The 24,604-nt window shown below is 39.1% G+C and overlaps 1 protein-coding gene across 2 annotated transcripts; it reads right to left on the bottom strand.

Annotated features, from left to right (window-relative positions):
- Positions 1 to 1,510: 1,510 nt before the first annotated feature.
- On the bottom strand, positions 1,511 to 23,201 carry hgfa (hepatocyte growth factor a). Of its 2 annotated transcripts, none has more exons than XM_016240659.1 (18): positions 23,082 to 23,201; positions 18,732 to 18,876; positions 18,185 to 18,297; positions 17,625 to 17,739; positions 13,081 to 13,223; positions 12,828 to 12,948; positions 12,629 to 12,747; positions 12,139 to 12,304; positions 11,214 to 11,347; positions 10,370 to 10,463; positions 7,454 to 7,590; positions 6,643 to 6,675; positions 6,144 to 6,255; positions 5,065 to 5,139; positions 4,196 to 4,333; positions 4,009 to 4,115; positions 3,051 to 3,193; positions 1,511 to 2,953 (listed from the first exon to the last, which is right to left on the bottom strand). In XM_016240659.1, the coding sequence occupies exons 1-18, from the start codon at positions 23,143 to 23,145 to the stop codon at positions 2,771 to 2,773; spliced, it is 2,142 nt and encodes a 713-aa protein (XP_016096145.1). In that variant the 5' UTR covers positions 23,146 to 23,201; the 3' UTR covers positions 1,511 to 2,770. The 2 variants fall into 2 exon arrangements, with proteins under 2 accessions (XP_016096145.1, XP_016096146.1); XM_016240660.1 differs by having other exon boundaries at positions 6,144 to 6,252.
- Between the last annotated feature and the right edge of the window lie 1,403 nt (positions 23,202 to 24,604).

Here is a 24,604-nt window from a genome sequence, read left to right as displayed (position 1 = left end):
CCCTATGAGAAGACGCTTCGCTTAATTATTCACAACAGCATGTGTTGATTTGCTATGACAAACGCTTCAGTCTGTGAGATGACATCGGCACATTAACTGAGAGAATCGTTCATGGATCAAAGAGTAACAAGAGTTCGGCACAAACTCGATTAATTCACTTAGTGAGTGTAACCGTGTTTACAGCTCCTTGACACAATCCGTCAAAAGGCTTATATAAACACCGCTAAATAAGCCTTACAAGTTATCAGAGGTGCAACAGCGCGTTCATATATCAATGGAGAGTGCAAATGGCTGTGATTTATTTGTGTTTTCAACTCGATGGGAGCGAAATGAAACTGTCTGAACCCGAAGCTGTGTGTTGTCTGTCTCCTCTCTTCCCTCTCCACTATTTTTATTGTTTTTTTTTTAGCGTTTTTAAAAAAATGTGGTGAGAACTAACCAGTGCTGAAACGGGGTTTCATGACCCTTTAATTTTCCTGAAGGAAACAGGAAACTATTGGTTTAGTTCTGCGTGTCATTTTTTCCTCACACGTCCTTTTGCAAAGGCCATAGAGGAGGTTGTATTCATCAGCTATGGTTTGCCTGAACACAACCTGCTGAAAGCAAACCGACACACACACACACACACACACACACACACACACACACACTCAGTCTGGTCAGCTATCCTTGTGGGGACTCTCCATAGGCATAATGGTTTTTCTACTGTACAGACTGTATTTTCTATTGCCCTACACCAACCCTTCCCCTAAACCTACCCCTCACAGGAAACTTTCTGCATTTTGCATTTCTGCAACTTAATTCTGTAGGATTTATAAGCTTTTGTACCCATGGGGACCACAATTTAGGTCCCCGACGTGACACGAGTCCCCATGAGTCTGTGTAGTCAGGTTTAAGTCCCCACCAGGATATATAAACCAGTACACACACACACACACACACACGGGTTGAAACATCAGATCCAGGCAAATGGAAACCATTAGGCCATGGAAAGTAACAATACATTAGAACATCAAATGATCAGCCATTTTTCATTTAATAGCAGTGCTATTTAAGTATTATCTATATACTATTATAGCATTGCTTATGTTCATCTTTTGTAAGTCGCCTTCGAGAACATCATCTGCTAAATGCATAAATGTAAATTTATTGATATTTTGAATTTGCTTTTTTAATATTTTCAAAATATAAAAAAAATATATTTTTAATTTTAAGTTTTAGTCATTTTGCTATGTGCCCCCCCCCAAAAAAACTTTTTTTAAAAGGATTTAATTATTTACAAATGGAACAAAAAATGCCACAGGTATATTTTACTTACATTTTAAAAGTTTAAAATACTAAACAGTCTATAAAAAGTGTTCACAATAACAGCAGCCTAGATATTCAATATTAAGACCATTGATGGCAGCAGCGCACAAAATCGCAAAACAGGTGTTAACAATACAAAAACAAGTGTAAAAATTGATAAAATGTAAAAAAAAAAAAACAGGCACCTTATATACATAGCGAACATAATATTTACAATAAAATAAATTTCCGTATTAAAAAAGGCAATAAACATTAGTTAAAACAGTTACCCTGCCTGTTGTCGACTGCATTACTTTATTTAGTACTGCAGTTTGATTAAGTATCTTTGCACTCTTGGCTAAACTGGGACTTAAAAGACCCTCCACATGGACACATGTGCGGCTTAAAAACCTTCAGGGAGCCATATTTGAGTTGAAACACTCTGTTATGACACAATATTGTTCTTTAAAGACATATTGTCCTTTTGTTTTGTTTACAAATGTTATGTTTCAAATCTACATGCCAGATTAAACACAATAAACACTTCTGGAGGATGAAATGCCATGACTTTGGTCTGTCTATAAAAGACATTAATAAATACTTCACAAACTGCATATAAAATTTCCGACAGATATATTACACCATGTGAAAGGAAAGACCTTCAGATGTTTGTAATTTCAGATCTATAAGACCTACGGATGTACAGAGTGACATTAGCACACTCTTTGGAGTGCAGTACACGAAACAGCCCCAAAGGGGCCACAGAATGCTCCAAACTGGAGTAAGGCAAGGTGCGAAACATTAGAATGTCACTGAACCCTTCTGGTGGTGTGTGATAACATCCCATTCAAGCATGTGTACCAACCGTGGTGAAGACAGCTGAAGTGGTTGATGTTGAAAATGGTGTTTTGGGAACAGTGATATGGAACACTGTCCTTATATGTTGCACCTGAAACACCTTTAAAATGACGTACATTGAAGAAAATTCAGATGTGAACAAGTGAAAATGCACCCCAGTGAAAACAAAAGCTCCGTCATGTCTGAAAATGTCGACTTATTGCCATCTTCAAGTATCTCCAGGGAATGACATTTAGAACAACATCTGCTCTGAGACAAATATGTTCATGTGGATTAACACCACAGTTTCTTCTAATTGTTTTTCTTTCGTCATTTATCCCTCTGTCCTTAATTTATGAGGGCTAAATCACCAGCCACAACAATCACCCAGAGAGTTTAAAAGTTGTCATTTCATCATGTCTGATGTCAGATTTTTGCAGTTTGTTTGCAAAAACATCAGATATTCTTGTCTTGCACCTTTTCCGTACTAGTGGTTTTAATTTAAGCTAAAAAACAAACCAAACTCTGGCCTCCAAGTTGTTTGTATACCAATCATACAGCAACCGTGGTCTTCATATGCTGTAGATGCTAAAAAACGTAATGCACCATGAGTTCTATTCACCACATCTGTGGAAAATATAATAATCTAGGAACTTATTTCCATGTCTGAATAGTATTTGAAGACTTTGCGGATCCATTCAGAGTAGAAGGCCACGTTGACGAAGACGGCAGGACGCCTGGCGACGGCACATCCGCGGCCGTTGATGCTCACACCCACTATGACCTTGCTCTCGCCTTCCTGGCACACCAATGGGCCACCGTAGTCTTTCTGGAAGAAGTGAATCGATAAGAATAGAGGTCACACTCATGAAACAAACACCGTCATCTGAAACTATACTCCTCAAAAACCAGGAACTGACTCGTACCTCACAAACACCTTGGTCTCTCTTGCCTCCAGCACAGATTTTAGTCTCCGTAATGGGCAGAATACCCTTGTGGCTTTGAGAACACCTCTTGTTGCTGACAATCGGAAGCCCCACCAACTTCAGACTGCCCTCATGACCTGTGCCTAACAGAGAGGTCAAAGGGTCAGTTTTAATAGAAATGTAATGGTCTGGAAAGGTTTGAATGCAAAATCAATTACCTTTATTTATTTGGCCCTATGTGTCTAAATAACTCAACACGGGTTTGGAAAAATGAGTTAAATATGAGCTAAGAATGTTTAGTTTGTGCTAGTGTGTATTTTAATTCATGCAGAGTCACATTAAATATTTGTGTGTGTATCTTGTTCTTGTTCCACAAGATACAAACATGAATAAAAGAGGTCATAATTCATTGGGATTATCATCAAGACCATCTGAATGCATTCTGGAGCTGTGTTTTTAAAGTCCAGTTTATATTAGCACTAGTTCAAAGGAAAAAGGAAGGGAAAAAGGTAGGAATGAAATAGAAATATTAATATTATAAAATGTATTTAATGTAAACAAAATTCACATATTCATATAGTAACTTTCACAGAACAGAGTCGAAACAGAATGCAAACAGTAAAGAATAATTAACAATGGATCACTTGGATATTCATAATTTTTTGTAATAATTCAACAGTCCTCAGACTCAGTTATTTTGCATATAATAACCAGAGAAATATGTAATAATTATTTAACAGGCTTTTTTTAAGGTTTTCAACACAAACATAAAATCAGAATCAACAATGACTATGTTTACATGGACCCTCATAATGAGATAATAATGAGATTTAAGCAACATTCCGATTAAACTTTACCTAATGTAAACAATACTTTGATCGAATTGATGTAAACAAAGTCAATGTTGATGTATTGACTAGAACAGAACAGAATAGAATAGAATAGAATAGAATAGAACCTTTAGTGTCTCCCCAGCCGTACATGAGGCAGTAGGTGCCTTCTGCAACAGCACATCCTGCGACAGGAAGCAGCACAGTTCGCACATGCTCAGAGAGAGGGGCAGGCCTGGGCATAAGACTGTGAGTTACCAAAAGGATGGCTGGATGAATGAAAAGATGAATGGGCAGATGGATAAATGCACTTACGTTGTGAGTTTGAGCAGGGCCAAGTTGGATCCCTCAGGCCCGCAGACCACATGTGCGATCCGGAGACCCTGTGTGCCGGAGGACGCGTTAAGATGAAGAAGCCCCACCTGCACGGTGTACTCCGAGAGATCAGGAACGCTGAGGGACGTGCAAGAAACACTATATATATAAGCATATATGTCAAGTACATGAGTTACATGTCAACTAAAATATGCAACTAGAGTATCAGAGTAAAATATTGATTAGTCATTTTAGCCTTCTGAACATATATAATCTGATGTGGATTGCAGATGAAGGGGAGCGACTTTTTACAAGTGATACATATGTAAGTTGGCGAGCGTCCCTGGTAAAGTCATCTCCAGTGCTGATCAAGGCACATAGGTCAGTTCTAGCATCCAGCCCTGCCTGTGTCTTCATGCGAAGCACAAGATAGCTGAACCCACCAGGGAGCGGATCTGGGGAATGTAGAGATGATCTAAAAGCCAGACACGCACGCTCTCGTTCTCCTTCTGTCCCCCTTTTCCCCCTCAAACTAAACAGAGCCAGCAGGTTTTCACTCAAGTGTCACTGAAGCAGATCCACAGGCATATATCATGCAGCCAAACACGGAGTCTAAACAGATGCACCACTGACAGAGCAGAGAGCCATCAGTCACAACTCGAGCGGATATGTCACTACTCTCTCTAAAACCGGAAACTCTGGATCCACACGTCTCATAGAAAACATCAACTGACAGATGGGAACACAAGGCCGGGACAGGCCAGAATCATGCACGCCCAAGAATGAGGAAAAGTCAAATGTGGTTTGTATTGCCATGAGAGAGTGGCTAGTTAATAGCGGATGTAAGATGGGTTGAATGGAAGGATTACCAGGTAGAGAAGCACTGCTGATCAGTCAGAACCCATTCCTCTCTGATGAGAGAGCCACCGCACCAATGTCTGTTCCTGTAGGAGGAGAACCAATCAGAATGAGTCGTTATGGCTACAAGAACTACTGTCGCCCATGCTATAAATATTACATATCTTTCTGAATTTTCTAGATACTAAAACTTATTTTAACCAAATATCCTAAATCATAATGCCATTTAAAAAACAAACAAAAAAAACATTAAACTACAAACAATATTTTAGTGTTCCACATAAGTTGCAAATGTTTTTAAACCTTTTTTAATAAGACACTCAACACGTGGAATACAAAATACAAGTAAATTTGACATTTTGTAAAGTAGATGTTATGCTCATTCTCCAGCTTTTTTTTCCCGATAGAAAATGTACTTTCCTTAAATTATATTGTAAAGCTATACATGTAGAGTGTTGTAAGTGCTGCAATTCTCACCTAAAATAGCTTTTTACCTGATTTAACCTATGAAATTAGTTTTGAAGGTATAAATATCTAGTTCAGTCATGAAACTGTAAACTGCAATCTGCTTGCAATCCCGTCATTTCCTACATGGCACAAGCCCTTGCTGATTTTGAAGACTATGATGTTGCTTGCTCAACATTTAAATAGTCTGGATCAGTTAGCTCTAAGCTGGTCCTGCATCACACTATAAGATTTTCTCTAAAACCATCCACCTCCCCCAGCTCCACCTGTCTAGATCCAGGCTATATGCCTATTCATGCAGCAGCAGTGTGTATATGTTGGCAGTAGAAAGTCCATACTTGCTCTGCAGCAGCGTGCGTAGCAAATCTAGTACACCAAGAACAAATACTTTAACATTGTCATGTCCATTAACATGCTAAAACTATTCTGAAACTTAGTCATGATTGAAATTAATGCATTTACATTTTCGTCAATGTTATATAATATTTTTGACCTGAATAAAACTAGTTAATTTAGATGTTACCATATTCTGTGTATATTTAATATGCATTTAAAACATCACAGTACTCTAGGTTGACTAAGATTATACATAATACTTCATAATGATCAAACAGGAAGTATGTACCCTTTCTGAATGCTGACCACCCAGCTTCCATCCTCTGCCCGCTGTACCTGCATCCCCCCAACAATCCGTGTGGTTTTGTGTATAAAACAAGATGGTTTTGGTCCTTCACCTGCTGAGAGCAAAAGAGGTAACTGTTAGAGAAGACTTCATGAAAAATATAGAACAGTAAAAAAAGACACAATGTAATAGAATATCATAGTCAAGTGGTTTCCGGACCCAGATTTGACATTGAACATAAAAACACAAAACTGTACAGGCCCAATAATAAGAAGTCTATACAAATCAATAGGACACTTGTAGATATGTCTTTATTTTGCTTAGTGCTTAAATGTTTTATTTCGTATTTCTTTTTTTAATATGATTTTATTCTGTTTTATTTTATTATTTGCATTTAGCATATTTTTTTCTTTGGTGCTTGTGACCACAAGAGGCCAGCGACCCACCAATTGAGAACCACTGCATGGTTATTATCTGCTAAAAAGAACTGATATAAACTTACTCTTTTGATGGTCATCAGATGACAATGATTTACCTGAATAATAAAGACATTAAATGTTAGTTTGCACTCAAAACCAGCAACAAAATATGTATAATGAAACATTTTCAAGCCTACACAAACAGCATCTCATTCTTCAACATGCACTAGCTGACCATCACAAATGTGCCTGAATGAAACAATTATAAAAATCCAGCTGCAGTGACACAGCTGCATGGGTACATAGATGAAGAGGATTGCATCTGGCTGGTGTTATAGTGTGACGCCTCGTTCGAGGAAACAATAACCACAGACACAAACTCACTACATAATATCCAACAGGCTTTGAAAGCTACAAATGATAACAAAATACCCCAGGCATGGAGGTCAAGAGACCCTGTCTGTCATCATAACCAGAGTTGTGTGCCATTCATAATTAAATTGAGAATGTGTTTTACTTTCCAACTGGTTTCCTGAATTTGAAATGAGGTTGTAGAATGTAGAATGTAGAATTTCAAGGAAAGGAATTTAGGGAAGTAGAAAATTTACTAATAAATAAATTAATGTGACTAACGGTTATACATGTAGTTTTTAACTAGTAGAGGGAAAAAGTCCAGACATAAAGATAGAGCAAAGACAAAATGATTAATGGACGGATGGATGGATAAATATACAGATTGACAATGGATGGATGGACAGATGAAGTATACAAAGGCATACAAACTGACGTATGTATAGACAGATAGACATACAGACAGACAGGTAGATATATGCTTGTCTACACTGGTCTTTTAACCAAAGAAAAGAGAAGAGAAACAGGAAGTAGGAAACTCACATCGCTCTAGTCCGCAGTAGTCCCAGGGAATGGAGGAGTTGGACGTGTAACACCATGGCCCGTGCTTATCTCGGTCTGGATTCCTGCACAAGTTCAACTCTAAGCCTGCGCTGGCCTTCGCTGACTGCGTGTCTCTCCTACACACACACAAAAACAAAGAACAGGAAATCAGCTACTCAGTTCAGAGAAACAGGCCAGCACAAGAGGAATGGAAATGTTGACTCGTACATCATTGTGTGACAAGATGTTCAAAGAATGAACCATATTAAAATCATCCCTCCAGCACCCATAAAAGTTTGAATGTATGAACTCAGAACTGTCAGTGCGGCTCTGCGTATTACACCACCTGTCCTCAAGCCAGCGCGAAACTGCACGCCAAGCGACTTCTACAGAGTTGACTTACAAAGAAAATAAATCCTAGAGCGAGACAGACAGCCCTTGGATCGCAGGGGCTGAAAACCCAGAATGAAAAATGTATAGGAAGCAAAGAGTGATAGAGTGGAGAGGTAATTTCTTGTCCCCAGTGACCGCTGAACAAGCCAACGTTGAGTTTTCTCAGAGACAACCTTTCGACCCCAAGTGAGGCAGACTCACTGGCTGGACGCCATTTGAAGAAGCTGATTGGCTTTGATCTGCCCGTGTTTTGAGAGTGGGGGACAGCACTTCCTGGGGTCAGAGGTCACTCCTGCAACATGTCCATCTGTCTGTGCCATTTTGGCTTTTAAAATTCCTGTAAATTAAGTAATGTTAACAGCTTAGTCCGAGCGGAGGGACTACAGGATGCTGAGCGAGCTGCTTTATGGGGCATTTGTCTCCCGTGGAACAGTGTGTGGTATTTTCTGTCCTCAGTGTATCAGTGATGAATATGAGCGGCCCGGCTCTCCCTTTTCTGTTTGTTATCACTGCCCTTAGTTCTCTTTCAATGTTGTAATACTGCCTGATAACTGCCTTTCAAAGCAAACTCAACATCACTGCTAATAAATGACTTCTACAAATAAGTGGTTCTGGTTCCAAGAGTCAACAGGAACCCAAGAGAGAGCAAAAGTGCAAAGAAGCATGAAATATTTCAAAACCTAGTGAACTGCCTCACTGCCTAGATAGACAGCTGCCTTCTAAGACAGCATTCTAACTAGAATGGAACATCGTGAGTGACCAAACCCCAAAGAGTACTTTGGCCGTCCGCGTTCCGTGATGGTCTGACACTGTCCGTGGACGGTTTGGACTGGAGTGATCTACATAGTCAATGTAAAACATGGAAAAGCACAAAACACTCACAACTGATTTCAGTGAAGGCAATGCAAGATGAATGACACAATACTCAATACACAATATTTGTTAAGATTTTGGATAAAATACATACATTTCAGGTAAAACTTTTAAAAACTTTTTTAACATTTTTGCCATTTTTAATTGATAAATTAATATTGAGCATTGAAATAATTACTTTTTTATAGTATATATCATCAACATTTTGCTTATTTGCTTATTTTTTCTCTAAACTCATTGCATAATTAAGTTAACTACATTTTTGAAAAGATTAGCATTGAAAGTGTTCACAGCTACTTAAATTAAAAAAAATCTGTCATTGAGAAACAAACATTGACTGACCAGTACTATCTATAATGGACATGCTCCATTAATTGTCCAGCGTGTCATTTCTGTAGTATCACCAAATGGAAATTCAAAAATATTGACTGTTTCCATATAGGTTATTAGAGCCCTATAAAATCTGTTCTGCTTTAACAATTTAATGAAAAATTCACAATTGCTTTTATTTTTGAGCTTATTTTGAAAAAATAACGTTTTAATAAATTGTATTATTATTATTATTACCAGGAGTACATTCTATTGTACAACAGTAATAAATATCTGTCATCAATTCTTCAAGATAATACAAACTTTTATTTGAAGTGAAGTGAAGTGACACGTGGCCAAGTATGGAGACCCATACTCGGAATTAGTGCTCTGCATTTATCCCATCCAAAGTGCACACACACAGCAGTGAACACACACACCGTGAACACACACCCGGAGCAGTGGGCAGCCATTTTTTTGCTGCGGCGCCCGGGGAGCAGTTGGGGGTTCGGTGCCTTGCTCAAGGGCACCTCAGTCATGGTATTGAAGGTGGGAGAGAGCACTATACATTCACTCCCTCCCACCTGCAATCCCTGCCGGTACGAGACTCGAACCCACAACCTTGGGTTACGAGTCCGACTCTCTAACCATTCGGCCATGACTTCCCCACATTTTTGGCAGGTTGTAGTGGCAGTTCCTTTGACCTCATGATTCTCATTTGCTCTGACATGCACTGTGAGCTGTAAGGTCTTATATAGACAGGTGTGTGGCTTTCCTAATCAAGTCCAATCAGTATAATCAAACACAGCTGGACTCAAATGTAGGTGTAGAACCATCTCAAGGATGATCAGAAGAAATGGACAGCACCTGAGTTAAATATATGAGTGTCACAGCATGAATACTTAGGACCATGTGATATTTCAGTTTTTCTTTTTTAATAAATCTGCAAAAATGTCAACAATTCTGTGTTTTTCTGTCAGTATGGGGTGCTGTGTGTACATTAATGAGGAAAAAAATTTTAACTTAAATGATTTTAGCAAATGGCTGCAATATAACAAAGAGTGAAAAATTTAAGGGGGTCTGAATACTTTCCGTACCCACTGTAGACCTGCGCTGCTCATTCACACAGATACAGATAGCTTAAATGGTCTTTTGCAGTGTAATATTTTCAATTGACACTAGTCCATAACACAGTTGATTAAGTGTACAGCCCTACTTATGATTTTGGACAATGGCAGCCAGTGGTTTTCTTTGAACACTGGAATAGAGCGTATTTTGACTTTGAAAAAACAGACACATGGCAGCTTAAAATGGTTTCAGTGATTTCATGGAAACATATACCTGAATGTGTGGTCGGACCACAGCCCACAAGGAATACCAGATCTTGTTTTCGACAAATTACCACGGTAACTCTCCCCATTGTCTTCATAACATTCTAGGACACAGATAAAACAGACATAAAGATAACAATGTCAACAAGTATAATCACATGCATGTACCTTCAGTAAAATCCATGCTTATTCAAAGCTCCATGTTTAGATTATTTATGGATTTGCTGATTGTATCCATGCTGTCATGAAGTAAGCATGTTTGAAATAGCATTTTATTAGTGGGGGAGGGCCAATTTCACGTCAGGGGCCACTTTACAATTGGTGGTTGGCAAACATGTAAGGGAAAAAAGCTTTTGTCTGTGCCAACATCTGACTGAAGTTTGAGTGAATCCAGAGAGGCACTGCCCTGTCTCTCTGACCTGAAACCTCAAAGGGACTCTTCTGGTGAGAAATGTGTCTTTTGAAACACAAAGCTGGAACATACAGTACATGAAAACAAGAGAATATTCTAACAGAATTTTAAAACAGACAACACAATTTGTACAGAATAATCTTTTTCTTTTATGACTGCTTGTGTGACACAGATGAAGGCGAATGTGAGGGTACCCAGAACAAAACCACACTCGAGCTGGGTGCCAGATCTTTACAGGCAGTCTCCATACGTCCATGATGGCGCCTGTGCGCAAAACATCTTTGTCTTTCATCATTAAAATTCTTGTAAATTATGATGAGCTAAGCGTTTTGGAACAACACAATTCATTATGTGGCTAAACATGGTTCATGATTCCTAGCCATGCGGTGCAATACATGTGTGAGAGTGTGTAAGATGTGTGTGTGTGTGTGTGTGGGCTCACCTGTGCTATCAGAGCTCTCTGACTCACATCTGGGGATGTTGGTACAGAAAGCTTTGCGTACTTTAGGGTCTGTTGTGAAACACCAGGGAATTTCAGAGCCATCAGGGTTTCTGCAAAAGTTCTCCCTGAGATTCCTGGGTGGGACACAAACAAACAATTTTGTCAAATACTTTTTGCATGTATATTTTTCTTGCTTATTCTTTTTCAGGATGTCAGTAGTGGTTTAGGATCAGTCAGATGTGAGCAAACCCCAAATTCTAGCCCATAACTAGGAGCTAGAATATTGAAAAAACTTGGAATTTGCTTCTTTCGACTTTCGCCAGTAAGCAACCACCTAGCAACTAGGGCATTGTTTCAAATATTTACAATACTGTATATTTGCAATGTTTTTCCTGGAAACATAAATTAAGCATCATTGTGAAAATGTTATGCAGTTTTTTATTTGGTCATTAAGTTTCCTAAAGAAGGCATCATTAGACTTGTAACCTGCTAGAATGACAATGTTAAAAAAGAAATCAAACTGTCACTTAACTGATTCAAAATTCTGATTCAATGATTCAAATGATTTTTTCCCCCATGTGACGTTTTATATATTAAAAAGTTTTATTTAAAATGAATGCAGGTAAATATTACTGTACTGTATATTGTTTAAAATGCAAATTTAGCAAAAGACATTGTAGAAAACATGCCTTCTACATTTCATCAATTAATCTGATTCTAATTGGTTTCAGTAGCTGTTTGATGGTAATTAAGGTTTACCAAAAGGCTGTAAGAAATATATAAAATATGTATTTTAATATTTTATATATTTTTAGCTATATTACCCAGCAACTACCCAACAGTCCTAGAAATCATCAGAACACCTTAGCAACCACACAGCAACATGCTAAGGTGTCCTAAAAAACATAAGTGTAGCATGACTCACTTGCATTTATAGTTGTGCGGTGTGTATGAATGGTTGTGAGGAAAGAGGGCATCCCAGCGTTGACAGGTCACACCTGCAGGGGTCACATTGACTGTACCCCTGTAACCCTCTCCCTGACCCTGAAAACAAGAGGTGGTCACCTCCACTTCCACATCATTATTTGAGTCTGAACGAGAGAAAGGGAGAGAGAATGGCAGGAATTCCAAGCATCAGCATTTGAAAAATGTTTCCATTGGAAAGATGCCATGAATGAAATACAGGAGTAACACCTGAACCACAAGATTTACAAGTCAGTGCACCTGAACACAATCCCTGGGCTAAATTAAATTTCACACACACATACAAGTATCTGCAATAGGAGAGTGGCTTCCTTCACATGCGCTAGAAACATTTAGCTTGAATTAAACTCATGACAGACAATATTCTGATTAGTATGCAACAATATAATGACAAATGTTTTATAGAATGAAAGGTGGAAAAGTGGACATACCACACACACTGATTATACAGTACTCCCATGGTGTGTTTTTGTCCATCGTGTAACACCACGGACGCACGTCATTATTGGGATTGCGGCAGTAGTTGTCATCCAGGCCTTTACCTACATGCCTATAAATACAGGTACAAAGGAGCATATTGTAAAACACACAGTTGGGGGTGTGTGTGTGTGTGTACATGTGAATATGTACCTGTGAGGCTGGTAGGTGTGTTTTTGAGGTTTCTGTGAGTCCCATCTCTGGCACTCTTTCCCACTCTCTGTGTGATCCATGGGCCCTCTGTATGTTTCCCCATTACACTTCATACACTCCACTACAAACACACATGCACACAGGTATTACAATCACCAAATGCACACAATAGTGCACTATCATGCAGACAGTACAACAAACACAAATATACTGACATACGGTACTATATAATATTGATGAAGTCATCTCTAACCTTCTGAACACGGGGGCAGCCCACATTCCTGGTGCCGAGTCTCAGTGAGTTCAGTGAAGCACCAGGGTCCACTTGGATCATTGTCTGGGTTTCGGCAGAAGTTCTGTTGCAGGTCAAACTTTTTGTGCCTTGCAGGCTTGAAACTGATAAATAAACATACAAATAAGAAGAGAGGGAATGCATTTAGAAACAGAAATTTAGTTATTGTGATCAACCAGCTCAAACTGTCTTTTTCAGGGGTGTCCAGCCATTTTCCTGGAGGGCCACTGTCCTTAGAGTTTAACTCTATTAAAACACACGAAAGAGCTATTCGGGGGCTTCAAGATTGCGAGAAACTTCCAGGCAGGTGTGTTGGAACAGGCTGGAAAAGAATGTTGCAGAGTGTTCCAGAAGCAGGATTGGACAGACCTGGGCTGCGTTTCCCGAAACCTTCTTAATGCTACGTCGTTCGTAAGTTATACCTTAAGTTGTACCTTTACGTTAATACGTGTTTCCCGAAACGTTCTTAGTTAAGTATACCTTCTGTAAGTAATTCGTTCGTAAGGTTGGTCTGGACCACTCTTAGCTATTCCTTATCACTTTTGACAGTTCACATTTCTTTACGTCTCATTCTATACGAATATAATAGTTGTGCAAAATCAAAGATGGTGCCGTCCGCAGAGCCATATAGTGTATATGTGCACTAAAACTTTAGAATTTTTTATTATTATTTTATTTATTATTATTACTGCCGGCACAGCAGCAAATTCAGCAGCTTTTAGATCTTGACTTGTTGGTCCGATTTTGTCGAGACAAATTCAGCTGCTGGCGGCTCTTTCTCTCTTTTTCTCCGCAATAGTACTAGCTGTTGATTATATGTTTCTCCTGTTGCGTTTTTATTAGTAGTAGGTCATCGAATAACAGAAATTAGTGATTTACACCAATATGTTATGCGGCTGCTGGGCAGTCAACCCTGGTTGTGGAGTAAATTAAGACAGTATGGAAAATATATTATGAGAATATAAATGATGCCAAAGGCAGCGAAGGCATACTGCCAGTTAGTGATGGATTTAGTTTGCAATTTTGATTATTTTTATAAGATCCCATGAGCCCTGCTAAATACAATTTGAACTGAAGTGCTTCTTGTTGGAAAGCACTCTTACCAGAATAGTTTTCTGCTGGACTTGTGTAGGCCTATGTTTTTTTTTGTTTTGGTTTCGTCTTTTGTTAGAAGATGTTAAATTATTAAGCTGTGTCTCATGTTTTTCCCTTGTATTTTATGTGGTGACCACTGGGATGCGCTCTGGGAATATAATTTTCTTTTTTGGTTTTCTTCCCTGACATGATGTATGTTGCAAAGCGAAAGTAAAAGTTTCACGCAAGTTCTTTGTGTTCTAACAGGAAAAGGTTCCATGTCGTTATTTAAAATAAACACTTCTTTTATAAAGAACACTGCTTTCTCACATAACACAATGAAGCGGCCCGTGCATAGAATGAATAACCGATTCTCGAGCCATGGATACCAGCCAATTCAGCACCACCGCCATGGACAGCACCTGGTAACGTTGCACGTAAAAAGGTATATCTTAAGCAGCCTCCTAAGGTATAGTTCGGGGAACACACCTAGGAAAGGTATACCCCTAGTTAAGGTGTACCTTTAGAGTCTTCGTAGCGCGCTAAGAGACACCGTTATCGGGAAACGCAGCCCTGGTCTTTTAGAATATTGATTGAACAATTCAGATCAATTAGCCAAAAATATCAGCTTAGACAAGTATGAATTTTGAGTTTGTGCTAGTGCTGGTTCAGCTTGAGAACTCGCATAGCTATGCTGTTCAACAGAAAAAAATCAGCAGATGAAGCAGTTTGACCAGCATGGTCATTCCTGTGACGCTGGTTGGCTACCTGATGGAGCTAGTTAAAGCCCCTTTCACACAGAGTGTTGATCCCGGAAAAATGCCAGAAATGGATGGGCCCAGTAACATTGCCGGAATCAGTCCTGGAACGAGCCCAGTGTGGGAAAAAAAGGCAGGACCAATGCCGTAAAGGGTGTGTCGTAGTGATGACACATGTTAAGAAACCTTAAGAACAAGCTTAAGAAACCTGGTGGTCTTTCAGCAGAGGTCCACACCAGGATAGTCTACATTCTACAGGATGACCAAAAGGGTCTACCACAGGGGTGTCCAATACTGCTCCTGGAGGGGTCACCTTATACACCTGAACCAGTTGATCAAGGTTTTCTGGATTACAAATAATTCTGAACAGGCATGTTGGAGAAGGTTGGAGCTAAACTGTGCAGGAAACTGGCCCTCCAGGAGCAAGATTGGACACCCCTGGTCAACCGGGTCCCACAGTCCAATACACCAGTGGTTCTCAATTCCAGTCCTGGGTCACCACTGGTCTGCACATTTTGTATGTCTCTCTTTCTGACGCCCTTGGTTCAGTTCATGGATCTCCCTCCTAAACGATGATCTGAATCATGTGTGTTAAATAAGGAAGACATACAAAATGTGCAGAGCAGTGGTACCCCAGGACTGGAATTGAGAATCACTGCTATATACAATAAGCAGTATGGATGGTCTTCCACAGGTACCCTCAAATCCAACCCTGGAGGGCCACTGCCCTGCAGAGTTTAGCTCAAACCTTGATCAAACTCACCTACCTATATCTACTTTCTAGTAACTCTGTGATTAGCTTGCTCAGGTGTCTTTAATTAGGGTTGAAGCTAAACTCTGAGCTGGATTAGAGGAACCCTCTACCAGGTTGACTTGAATCCATCGTCTAAACCAGCCTGGACCAGCTAACAACCATGTAAACCAAGCACATTGTGCCCCAACAGATGCTATCTGATGATCTAAATCTAAGTGAACCCAAACCTTTGAAATGATCTGGATAAAAATCCTGTTGCTTCTAAAACATCAACATAAGTTAGAATGGCACCAAATCAGGACACCGTCTAAACAAAAGCCATGCAGAGCAGATGAATTGCTTAAACAACTGGGTTTTGAAAGGCTTGCAGTGCTGGATTGGACTGTATTCCTGCATCTGGATCTTGTGGCTGGTTCCACATGAGGCCTGAGATCGCTACAGCTAATGATGTTGTGCTAACAGATGTTAGCCAGCTATTTCTCTCTGGCTGCCAACAGGCACTCTCGCACTCTGAATGCAATTCACTGGTCAAAACTGGTCATTTATTGGAAAACTTTCGTTTGTGTTTGTACAAAAGGTTTACATCTCAAAAAGTGACATTTCAGGGCAGCAGGTCGCTGTTGGCTGCCCACCGGCTCTGGAACCAGCACCAACACCTTGTTGGTAGAAAAAGGGCTTGTGTTTTTTGTCTTCTCAGAGAAGATTTACTTGGATCTTATCACCTTCTCTCTGATTGTTTTCTGCTGTCTCCCCATTTGGCTTGGCCGAATGGATGGGGCAGGTGGACATGTTGTGCTGCTGGACAGATTGAGAAGCTTGAGTCTGAGAGGAAAAAGATCTTATCACATGGAAAAAGGTTCGAAGGGATTCGAAGTCGGAATGTACTGTTATCCATGGGGAAGAGAAGGTCTGGATTAGCATCTGTGCTCTAGTCTCGAATGCTGCTCATATTTTAATGTGTCTGCGGCTTTGTGAGCTCAGCTGGAGGGCAGACAGAACACGACTTCGGTCCATAAATCCTCCTCCTCTCGTTCTTTCTCTATCTTTCTTTCATTCTCTCACCTCTAAAACCTTTATACAGCTTGTAAGCAGCGTAACTCGTAGAGCTAATAACATCTTGGCTAACAAGGACCTGGAAACAATTGACCACATTAACAGATTGGCTCGTGTTCACGCAGTCAAGGCATCACTCCGTACAGTCCCACTTAACTTCTGTTGTCAGAAAGATGACTCTCAACCGGCCAGGCCTGAAAGCAATCTCATCTGCAGTCCAGACTAATCAGCGATTGTTGGCAGACAGCATGCTGGCGGCGATTAACAGCTAATGGCTAAGTCTGTGCTAGGAACAGTAAGGACTATAGCGAAAATTGCTAGCTGTCAGAGACCATATGAAAGCTGCAAATGAGAAGTTTAGAGAGAATGAGTTACAGAGGAGTGAGTGGTTTAAGAGACAGAGGCAAGTGCTAACTATGAATAGCGTTGTTTATTAGCGCCAGATATTTACACAGTGTAAAAAAAAGGTAGACGCTATTTACACGGTGTAACAGATCTTAAATACTATTTATACAGAGTATAAATATTGTTAGATAATGTTTGCACACAGTGTAAATTGTAACAATTAGCAAGTGCAAACAGTGATAGATGCTATTCACACAAAGTGTAAATAGAAATTATATGCTATTTATACTAATGTAAATTGTTTGTGCTTTTAATTGAATGCACCGGTTGCATTGTTGTAAAACCCGATTCACTAAGAAACAAAGACGAGTCACAATGCAGCATGTTGGTGCATGTTTCTATTGGCTGAGACAAATTTTTAGGGGAACTTTAATCACTGCCTGTCTAAAAAATGAAACAAAAAAAAAACCTTTCTGTTTTTCGTTTTTTTTAAATTAAATTAAATGAAATTAAATGTTTACTTGTGTTCATGTGGGATGGACATATTCCAGGCTTGACACGTAATTCCAGTCTTTGTGAATGACCTTCTTCCCTTGTAGTTGACACCTGACCCAATGATGCACTCTCTCACATAGTCTGTGGAAAACATACGACACACAGATAATCATATAATCTGAAACGATAAACGATGTTTACAAATTATACATTTCGTTGACATCCTGAGGTGATTTAAGTCTCCAAGCAAGAGTTTTACTGTCGATTACGGCATAAATCTAAATGTTCAACTCCAGTTCTTGCTGGAAACATAAACATACGGCATCTTGTTAACGTCAACACTTATCATCATGCTTTCTTATACTTTGTTTGCTGCCAAATGTCTTAAGCATGTGTTGTTTACAATGACAGAGGTCATTTTATACATAGGAAGGAGTCATTTCACACTTAAAGCCAGCGATCTAAACAAACACGACTGGCATTTGCTCGGTATTACAACAAAAGGTTTACAGGAAACTTCAGAAGAAATAAAAGTAAAAAGTCAAGTGTGAGTGGACTTCTTCGAAAGTGTATTGCAAATATTTACCTTTCTTCTCGTAAAGGTCATAATTGGGTTTTCGCTCTCTTTTTGCGCCTTCAGAGAAACGGTCGAAGGGAAGCAAGTGACATTTCCTGTTTATGTGGTCAAAGTAGAATGTCCTGTAAAGAGGCAAGTAGAGAACACTAAAGACAACTGTTGGGTCAGAGATCCACATGGATCAGTTGAGGGTCTCATTTGTTAAACCATTTTTTCACCCAAAAATGAATATTCTGTTCCCATTTACATACCGTCATGTCATTCCAAACCTGGATTACTTCATTTGTTATTGTCATTGTATAACTTTAACAATAACAATAACAAATTAAGTTCTGCAGAACATAAAAGAAGATATTCTGAAGAATGTTTTTGTCCAGTTATTGGGGTTCAAAACAGCACTGGTCCCCATTGACGTCAACTGTATAAACCAAAATAACACTAAAAAACAACAACTACATAAATGATAATGGTAAGTAAATGATAACAGAATTGTAATTTTTAGGTGAACTATCCCTTTAAACTTGTGTGTTTGTTTGATTACATGTGCATGTGTCACCTGCAGGACTTCTTGCTCTTGCTGCATTTGCGTGCGCAGTCATCCAGCGAGAGATTTCTACTTCGAGGAGATTCCGGACAGTCTGTACAAAGCAGCCGGCTGTTTTCACTTTTCTGATACCTTTGCAATGTCTGTTTCCTGCACTCTGAACAAAAGAGACAAGGAGATTAAACACAAACACACATGCAGATACTTAAAACACACGTACATGCACACTTGTAATCTCATACATGTGGGAGCTGTCACACACATTATCAGACGGGTCGTTCTCGGGAAATGGTGCCATTTGTGCCCAATTTGTGTCTCTGTGACGTAAAACTGATATAATTTGACAGATTTTACCCTTTTTAGCGTGTGATGTGAAATTACTTTTGAAATAGTATTATCTTTAAATGTTTGTTTTACATCAGCAATGCATTTTAATAGGCTACATATAAAGAAATTGCCTGAATTTTCGTTTTATTGAAATTTAAATAACCATCCTCTTTCTAAGCTGGTTTTTAAAATTATGCACACTGCCATTCAAAATTTGGGGGGCTGTAAGACTTTTTGAAAGTCTCTTTTGCTCACCAAAGCTACATTTATTACATAAAACAGTAATATTGTGAAATATTATTATAATTTAAAACAACAGTTTATTTTTATATTATATTTATGAAATAACCATTTCTATTTTGATCAATTTAAAAATGTTATTCCAGTGATGGCAAAGCTGAATGTTCAGCAGTCATAATTTCAGTCTTCAGTGTCACATGATCTTTCAGAAATAATTCTAATACACTGATTTGCTGCTCAAGAAATATATATATTATTATCAATGTTGAAAACAGCTGTGCTGCTTAATATTTTTAAGCATAAATGTGATACATTATTTTCAAGATTCTTTGATGTCAAAGGGTCTTAAACAAAAGCAAGCAGAGTAAACATAACTAGAGTCATCAACATTCATATCCCTTCACATTAGCAAAATCAGGTTTCTGGTTGCTATTTTATGACCGTCTCTTCTGCAGAAATGAATGAGAGGCCAGTGAGAGGGGCCCAGACTCTCATGATTCACTGCACTCTGGTGCTTCGAGGACATTCCCGAAGTCAGTTTACATTCATGTGCAAAGCTCACATTGTAACTCCCACACTAAAACATATCCATAATCTTTCTAGTGTTTTCAAGTTCAACATCTTCCTTACACTCTTTATTTGCTGATCAGCACTATTAAATGTTGACCATACAGGAGCAGTTCACCCAAAACATGTCATTATTGTCTCCTATTGTCTTATCAAAGTAGTCTATACAACTCATGCACAGTATCTTCTGAATCATATGAATCCTTTGTGTGAGGAACACACTGAAATGTAAGACATTATTCACTGATAATCTTCCCAACGGTGAGCTTTAAATGCACAATATGTCATTTTCGCCACTAGAGGGCGCGTATTCAAAATAAACAAAGAGACAAAGGCGTAGTTTGATGACGCCGTGACTGAGTGTGGAATCATGGGAGTTGTCGTCTTCATCCCCACAGCCGAAGCAATCCGACGGGACTCAGGCAGAAATCATGTTCATGGATGAGCTAATGATTTATTAATGTAGTAGAATGAAGCAGGGTGAGGCTGAAAGCCGTCGAAGCGAAACGAGGCCGCTGAACGAGTGTGACACACAGCACAAAAGCAGCAGAGCTTTTATTATGCCACAGTTGACCACTTCCGCTCCTTCCGGTCGTAAAGGTCTATGGGAAAAAAGCAGCACTGTTTAATCATACTAGATACGTTTGAAAGTTCTGTTATAATGCCACTCTGTGCGGTCGTCGCCGGTTGATTAAAACGCACAACATATTAAAGCGTCTTTGGTGTTTCCATGTTTTCTACAAAATAAAACCGGAAATCGAGGGGTTATAACGTCATTGGCAGGCGACACAATGACACTATGGACACGGTCCGTGTCACTAGTTAAAATTTCTCTGGATTTAAACATTATTCGAAGCATTTGGGATAATGTAAGTACACGAGTCAGCAAAATATATAACACTGTTCTAGTGGTTTTTGGATATTTAAATACATTTTTTTTTACATATTGTGCCTTTAACTGGAGAACGGCAGGAACCAGACCACTGAGTCAGAGAGTTAATGCACTGTGTATTTGAGGCTTCTGGACTTGTGAAGTCAACAAAGGTGTTGCATTTGTAGTTCACAAGCTTGCTCACAAGGATCCATTTGCAGACCTTCAAAGCACACTTCTACCTAATTTACAGTGATATGGCCTCCACAGTGAACTACTACTGTAAGGGCTTAAGGCCCCATATAATTCAAGCGAAAGCTAGGAACAAACTGGTGCGATGTCATTTCAAATAAAATCAGGCCATAACAAAGTTTGTTTGGAGTTCGTTTTGGGAGTTTGACACAACTTGCCATATCTAACTTTCTGGAAAAATTAGCTCCACTGGTGATCCCCTTCGAGCTATGATTGGTTTATAGCTCCACCTTCTTTGATGTGACATTTTTTTTGTCTGACCTCGATGTGACTGTTCAGTCCATCGAGGTCAGATGTCCGAGAGTAAAATCATGAACACACCGAAGAGCTGCTTTATAGCAGAAATTGAAAGTGACACTGTGTGGCTAAATTGCTGAGCTGGAAAAGAGCTTCTCTCAGCACTACGGGTAGAGTCAGGATGTTCGCTTACAGTATACCACTGCAAAGGTATTTCAAACTTCTTTTTACCCCTAAGCGAAGAATGAAAAAAAAAAAACTTCGCCATGAATATACTGAGGCCTTTAAGGTCACATCTGCGAAATTTAAGCTAATTCCAGGCTTGACACAAAAATAGGTCATATGTCCATTGTCAGTAGTGCAGAGATGTATGAAGCACACCTCTGGTATGCTGTTGGTCAGCACGGCAAATTTGCATAACCAACTTGAACTTGAGCGAAATCTGTGTGGGGAACTTATTCGCCCTCAGAAAAAACTCTATATCACGTGGATTCCTATTGGAATGACTGCGAATTTCACCAAGCAACAGTAAATGTGACTGCACCTTTAGGGTGGCAAAAACATTTCAGTTGCTCACAAATTGGACTAAACAATTTGTTGTAGGAATCATTGTTCAAGAATCATTGAATCACAAATGTTACCAATGAATAACTTAAATTTCAGTCTGTTCCAATCTATCAAATGACTCCCAAAACTTGGAATGCAGCATACAAGTTTGTATGGACCAATTTTATTTTTGTCTAATGTAGTTTTAAGTTTGACAGGCATGCTTGCTTCATTTGGGGCAAACTATCCCTTTTAAAAACTGATAATAGAAGTCTACATATCTCTCCCATATGCTGTTATCTCACTCAGCGTGGGCATGAACTTGGATCTGCTCTGTGCAGTAGTCCTGGTCCCGGTGCCTTGATTATCAAGCGATTTGGTAAACTGTTGAAAATCAGTGGTGTAAGGTAACACTCAGTTTGTTTCAGACACATGCAGTGCTGGTGAATCTCCTGCCGAACTCTTGTGGCTAAAGCGGTTTTGGTGAGAACACATTATTAACGTTTGGGCCGCATCTGAACACATCTGGATTTCATCGAGTTGCTCTTCAAACATTGATCTTTTCCTTCAGCGCCCCAATTAGACTCCTTTAAATTCCTCTTTCTGGCCTGTCGGGGGCATCTTTATCTCCCAGCCTGCTTATTAGATTTGGCTAAATCTCTTCCTTAAATAACAACGGGATGGTGTTTATGGTAGCAATGAGGACGGCCATCACAGAAACATCAGCATTAATGGTTTCAGTCTGACTCACTAATGTCCTTTCCTTTCCTAAAGCTTCAGTGAAAGTTTGAAGAACTTCTCGTTCTGTGTTTACGCGGCACATCTGGTCCGGTGAATATTTGCAATGGTGAAATACGGGAGAAACGGCTCTGTCCAGATGTTGCACAGCACGTCGATAACGCCCGCTTTAGAGAGTCCATTCACCCCATATGTGCTTTTGCCCATTGCGGGAAATGTGCACACTGGGAAGGGTCTGTTGCATTGCTGTAGCGCATCTAACGATGCATGTCACTGGTATTCAGCATCAGTTTCTTCAGTGGAACAGGACTGAAAGTAGCGTATGTGTTGGTGCTTTTATAAACCTTTCGCAGTTTCAGGCCCCCTGAGGATGATACTGCAAAAAAATGTCTTGCTAAAAGACACAATGGTGGGAATGAACGGATCATCACTTGAGGGATTTGAACCTACAACCTACCAGCCCAGATCTTTATCAAAGCAATCTAACAGTCACCTATTTGCATAGTGTTGTACACGATTTAAAACACGATCAGTTCATCAATAACGCACTTTGACTTCACTTGCATTACGCGCTGGTCACTCACCCACATCCACAGAAAGTAAGACGCACAGAAGAGCTTGATAAATCCACATTATGTCCGATTTCATTATTCTCGGTCTGATATTCCAGGATTTGGGATGGAGAGTTTATAAGGTCCGAGCTGGTGCTGCTGCTGGTGTGAGTGATGAACAGGATCGCAGCGATCTCTCTTTCTCTCTCTCATTCTCGCTCTCTCTTGCGCACACGCACGCACGACCACCATTTGCGTTTATTGGCGAGTTTAATCTTAAAGTTGAATGTGGGATTTATCAGAACCACATTAGAGACATGCATTCTGGCCATGAAATATGCGTATTAAGTGAGTGATGACTAATAATGATGAAAGTACTCTTAAAGTGTGATTGCTTTGTGGAGATTCTTGTAATTAAAATCTGCTTCGTTCATCATTTGTGTGACATATAGGCACAATATGGAAACTAAATTCATATTAAATTAATATTAAACAACCAGTGTTGGGGAAAGTTACTTCTAAAAGTAATGCATTACATGCGTTACTCCATAAAAAAAGTAAGTAATCACGTTACTTAGTTACTTTTTATGGAAAGTAATGTGTTACGTTACTTTTGCGTCACTTTTTAAATCTGGACAAGGCTTGTTTGTTTGTTTTTAAAATAAAAAAAAGTTATATTTTTGGCGAATATAAAAGCCCTTTCAGACCAAAAGTGAAATGAATACGCCTCAGGCTGAAGGGAAAGTAAATTTACGTCCGTACAGTAGAATGCAGAAGAAGAAATTTCAACACACTTCAGCAATCAAAAAAGACACAAATGTTTGTCTAGAGTCATTTGTGCTTATTAGTATGGTGGAAACGGGATCATCGAAGGTCAGAAGCAAATAGAATGGGATTAAATACATAAAGGATATTTGTGTTGTTTAACATTTAATTATTGCAGGTTTGCGTCATATTCTGAGTTGCATTATTTTTATTCATTTTGAGGAATACTGAATCTGTGTTTTTTTGTGAGTGAGATGAGTTAATGCATATTCATATTTATTTTAGAACTACAGTAACATCTTCTGATTTCTCTCAAGATGGGGACAGGAGAGCTGTCAATCAATAAATTGGAAAAAAAAAAGTAACTTGCGTTACTTATTTGAAAAACTAACTCAGATATTCTCTTGTAAATTAAAAAGTAATGCGTTACTTTACTAGTTACTTGAAAAAGTAATCTGATTACGTAACTCACGTTACTTGTAATGCGTTACCCCCAACACTGTAAACAACAATATACATATGTACAATGTAAATAAAACGTACCTGAGGAGCAAGACTAGATAAAAAGTCTTTAGGTTTTGGTTATGATTACATGAGTAGTAGTTCACCCACCAAATTAAAGTTCTTTCATTTACTTGCCCTCATGTCGTTCTAAAGCAGTATTCTTCAGACTTGGAACACAAAATGAGAGAAACACTGAAGAATTGTTCTGCTGCTCTTTTCCATGCAATTACAATGAATGGATACTGGAGCTTTTGAGCGTCAAAAAGGACACAAAAACACCATAAAAG

Source organism: Sinocyclocheilus grahami, unplaced genomic scaffold (assembly GCF_001515645.1).
Source record: "Sinocyclocheilus grahami isolate Dianchi unplaced genomic scaffold, SAMN03320097.WGS_v1.1 scaffold597.1, whole genome shotgun sequence".
NCBI lineage: Eukaryota > Metazoa > Chordata > Actinopteri > Cypriniformes > Cyprinidae > Sinocyclocheilus > Sinocyclocheilus grahami.
Note: the sequence above shows the minus strand (reverse complement) of the source record. Positions and strands in the feature narration are given on the sequence as shown.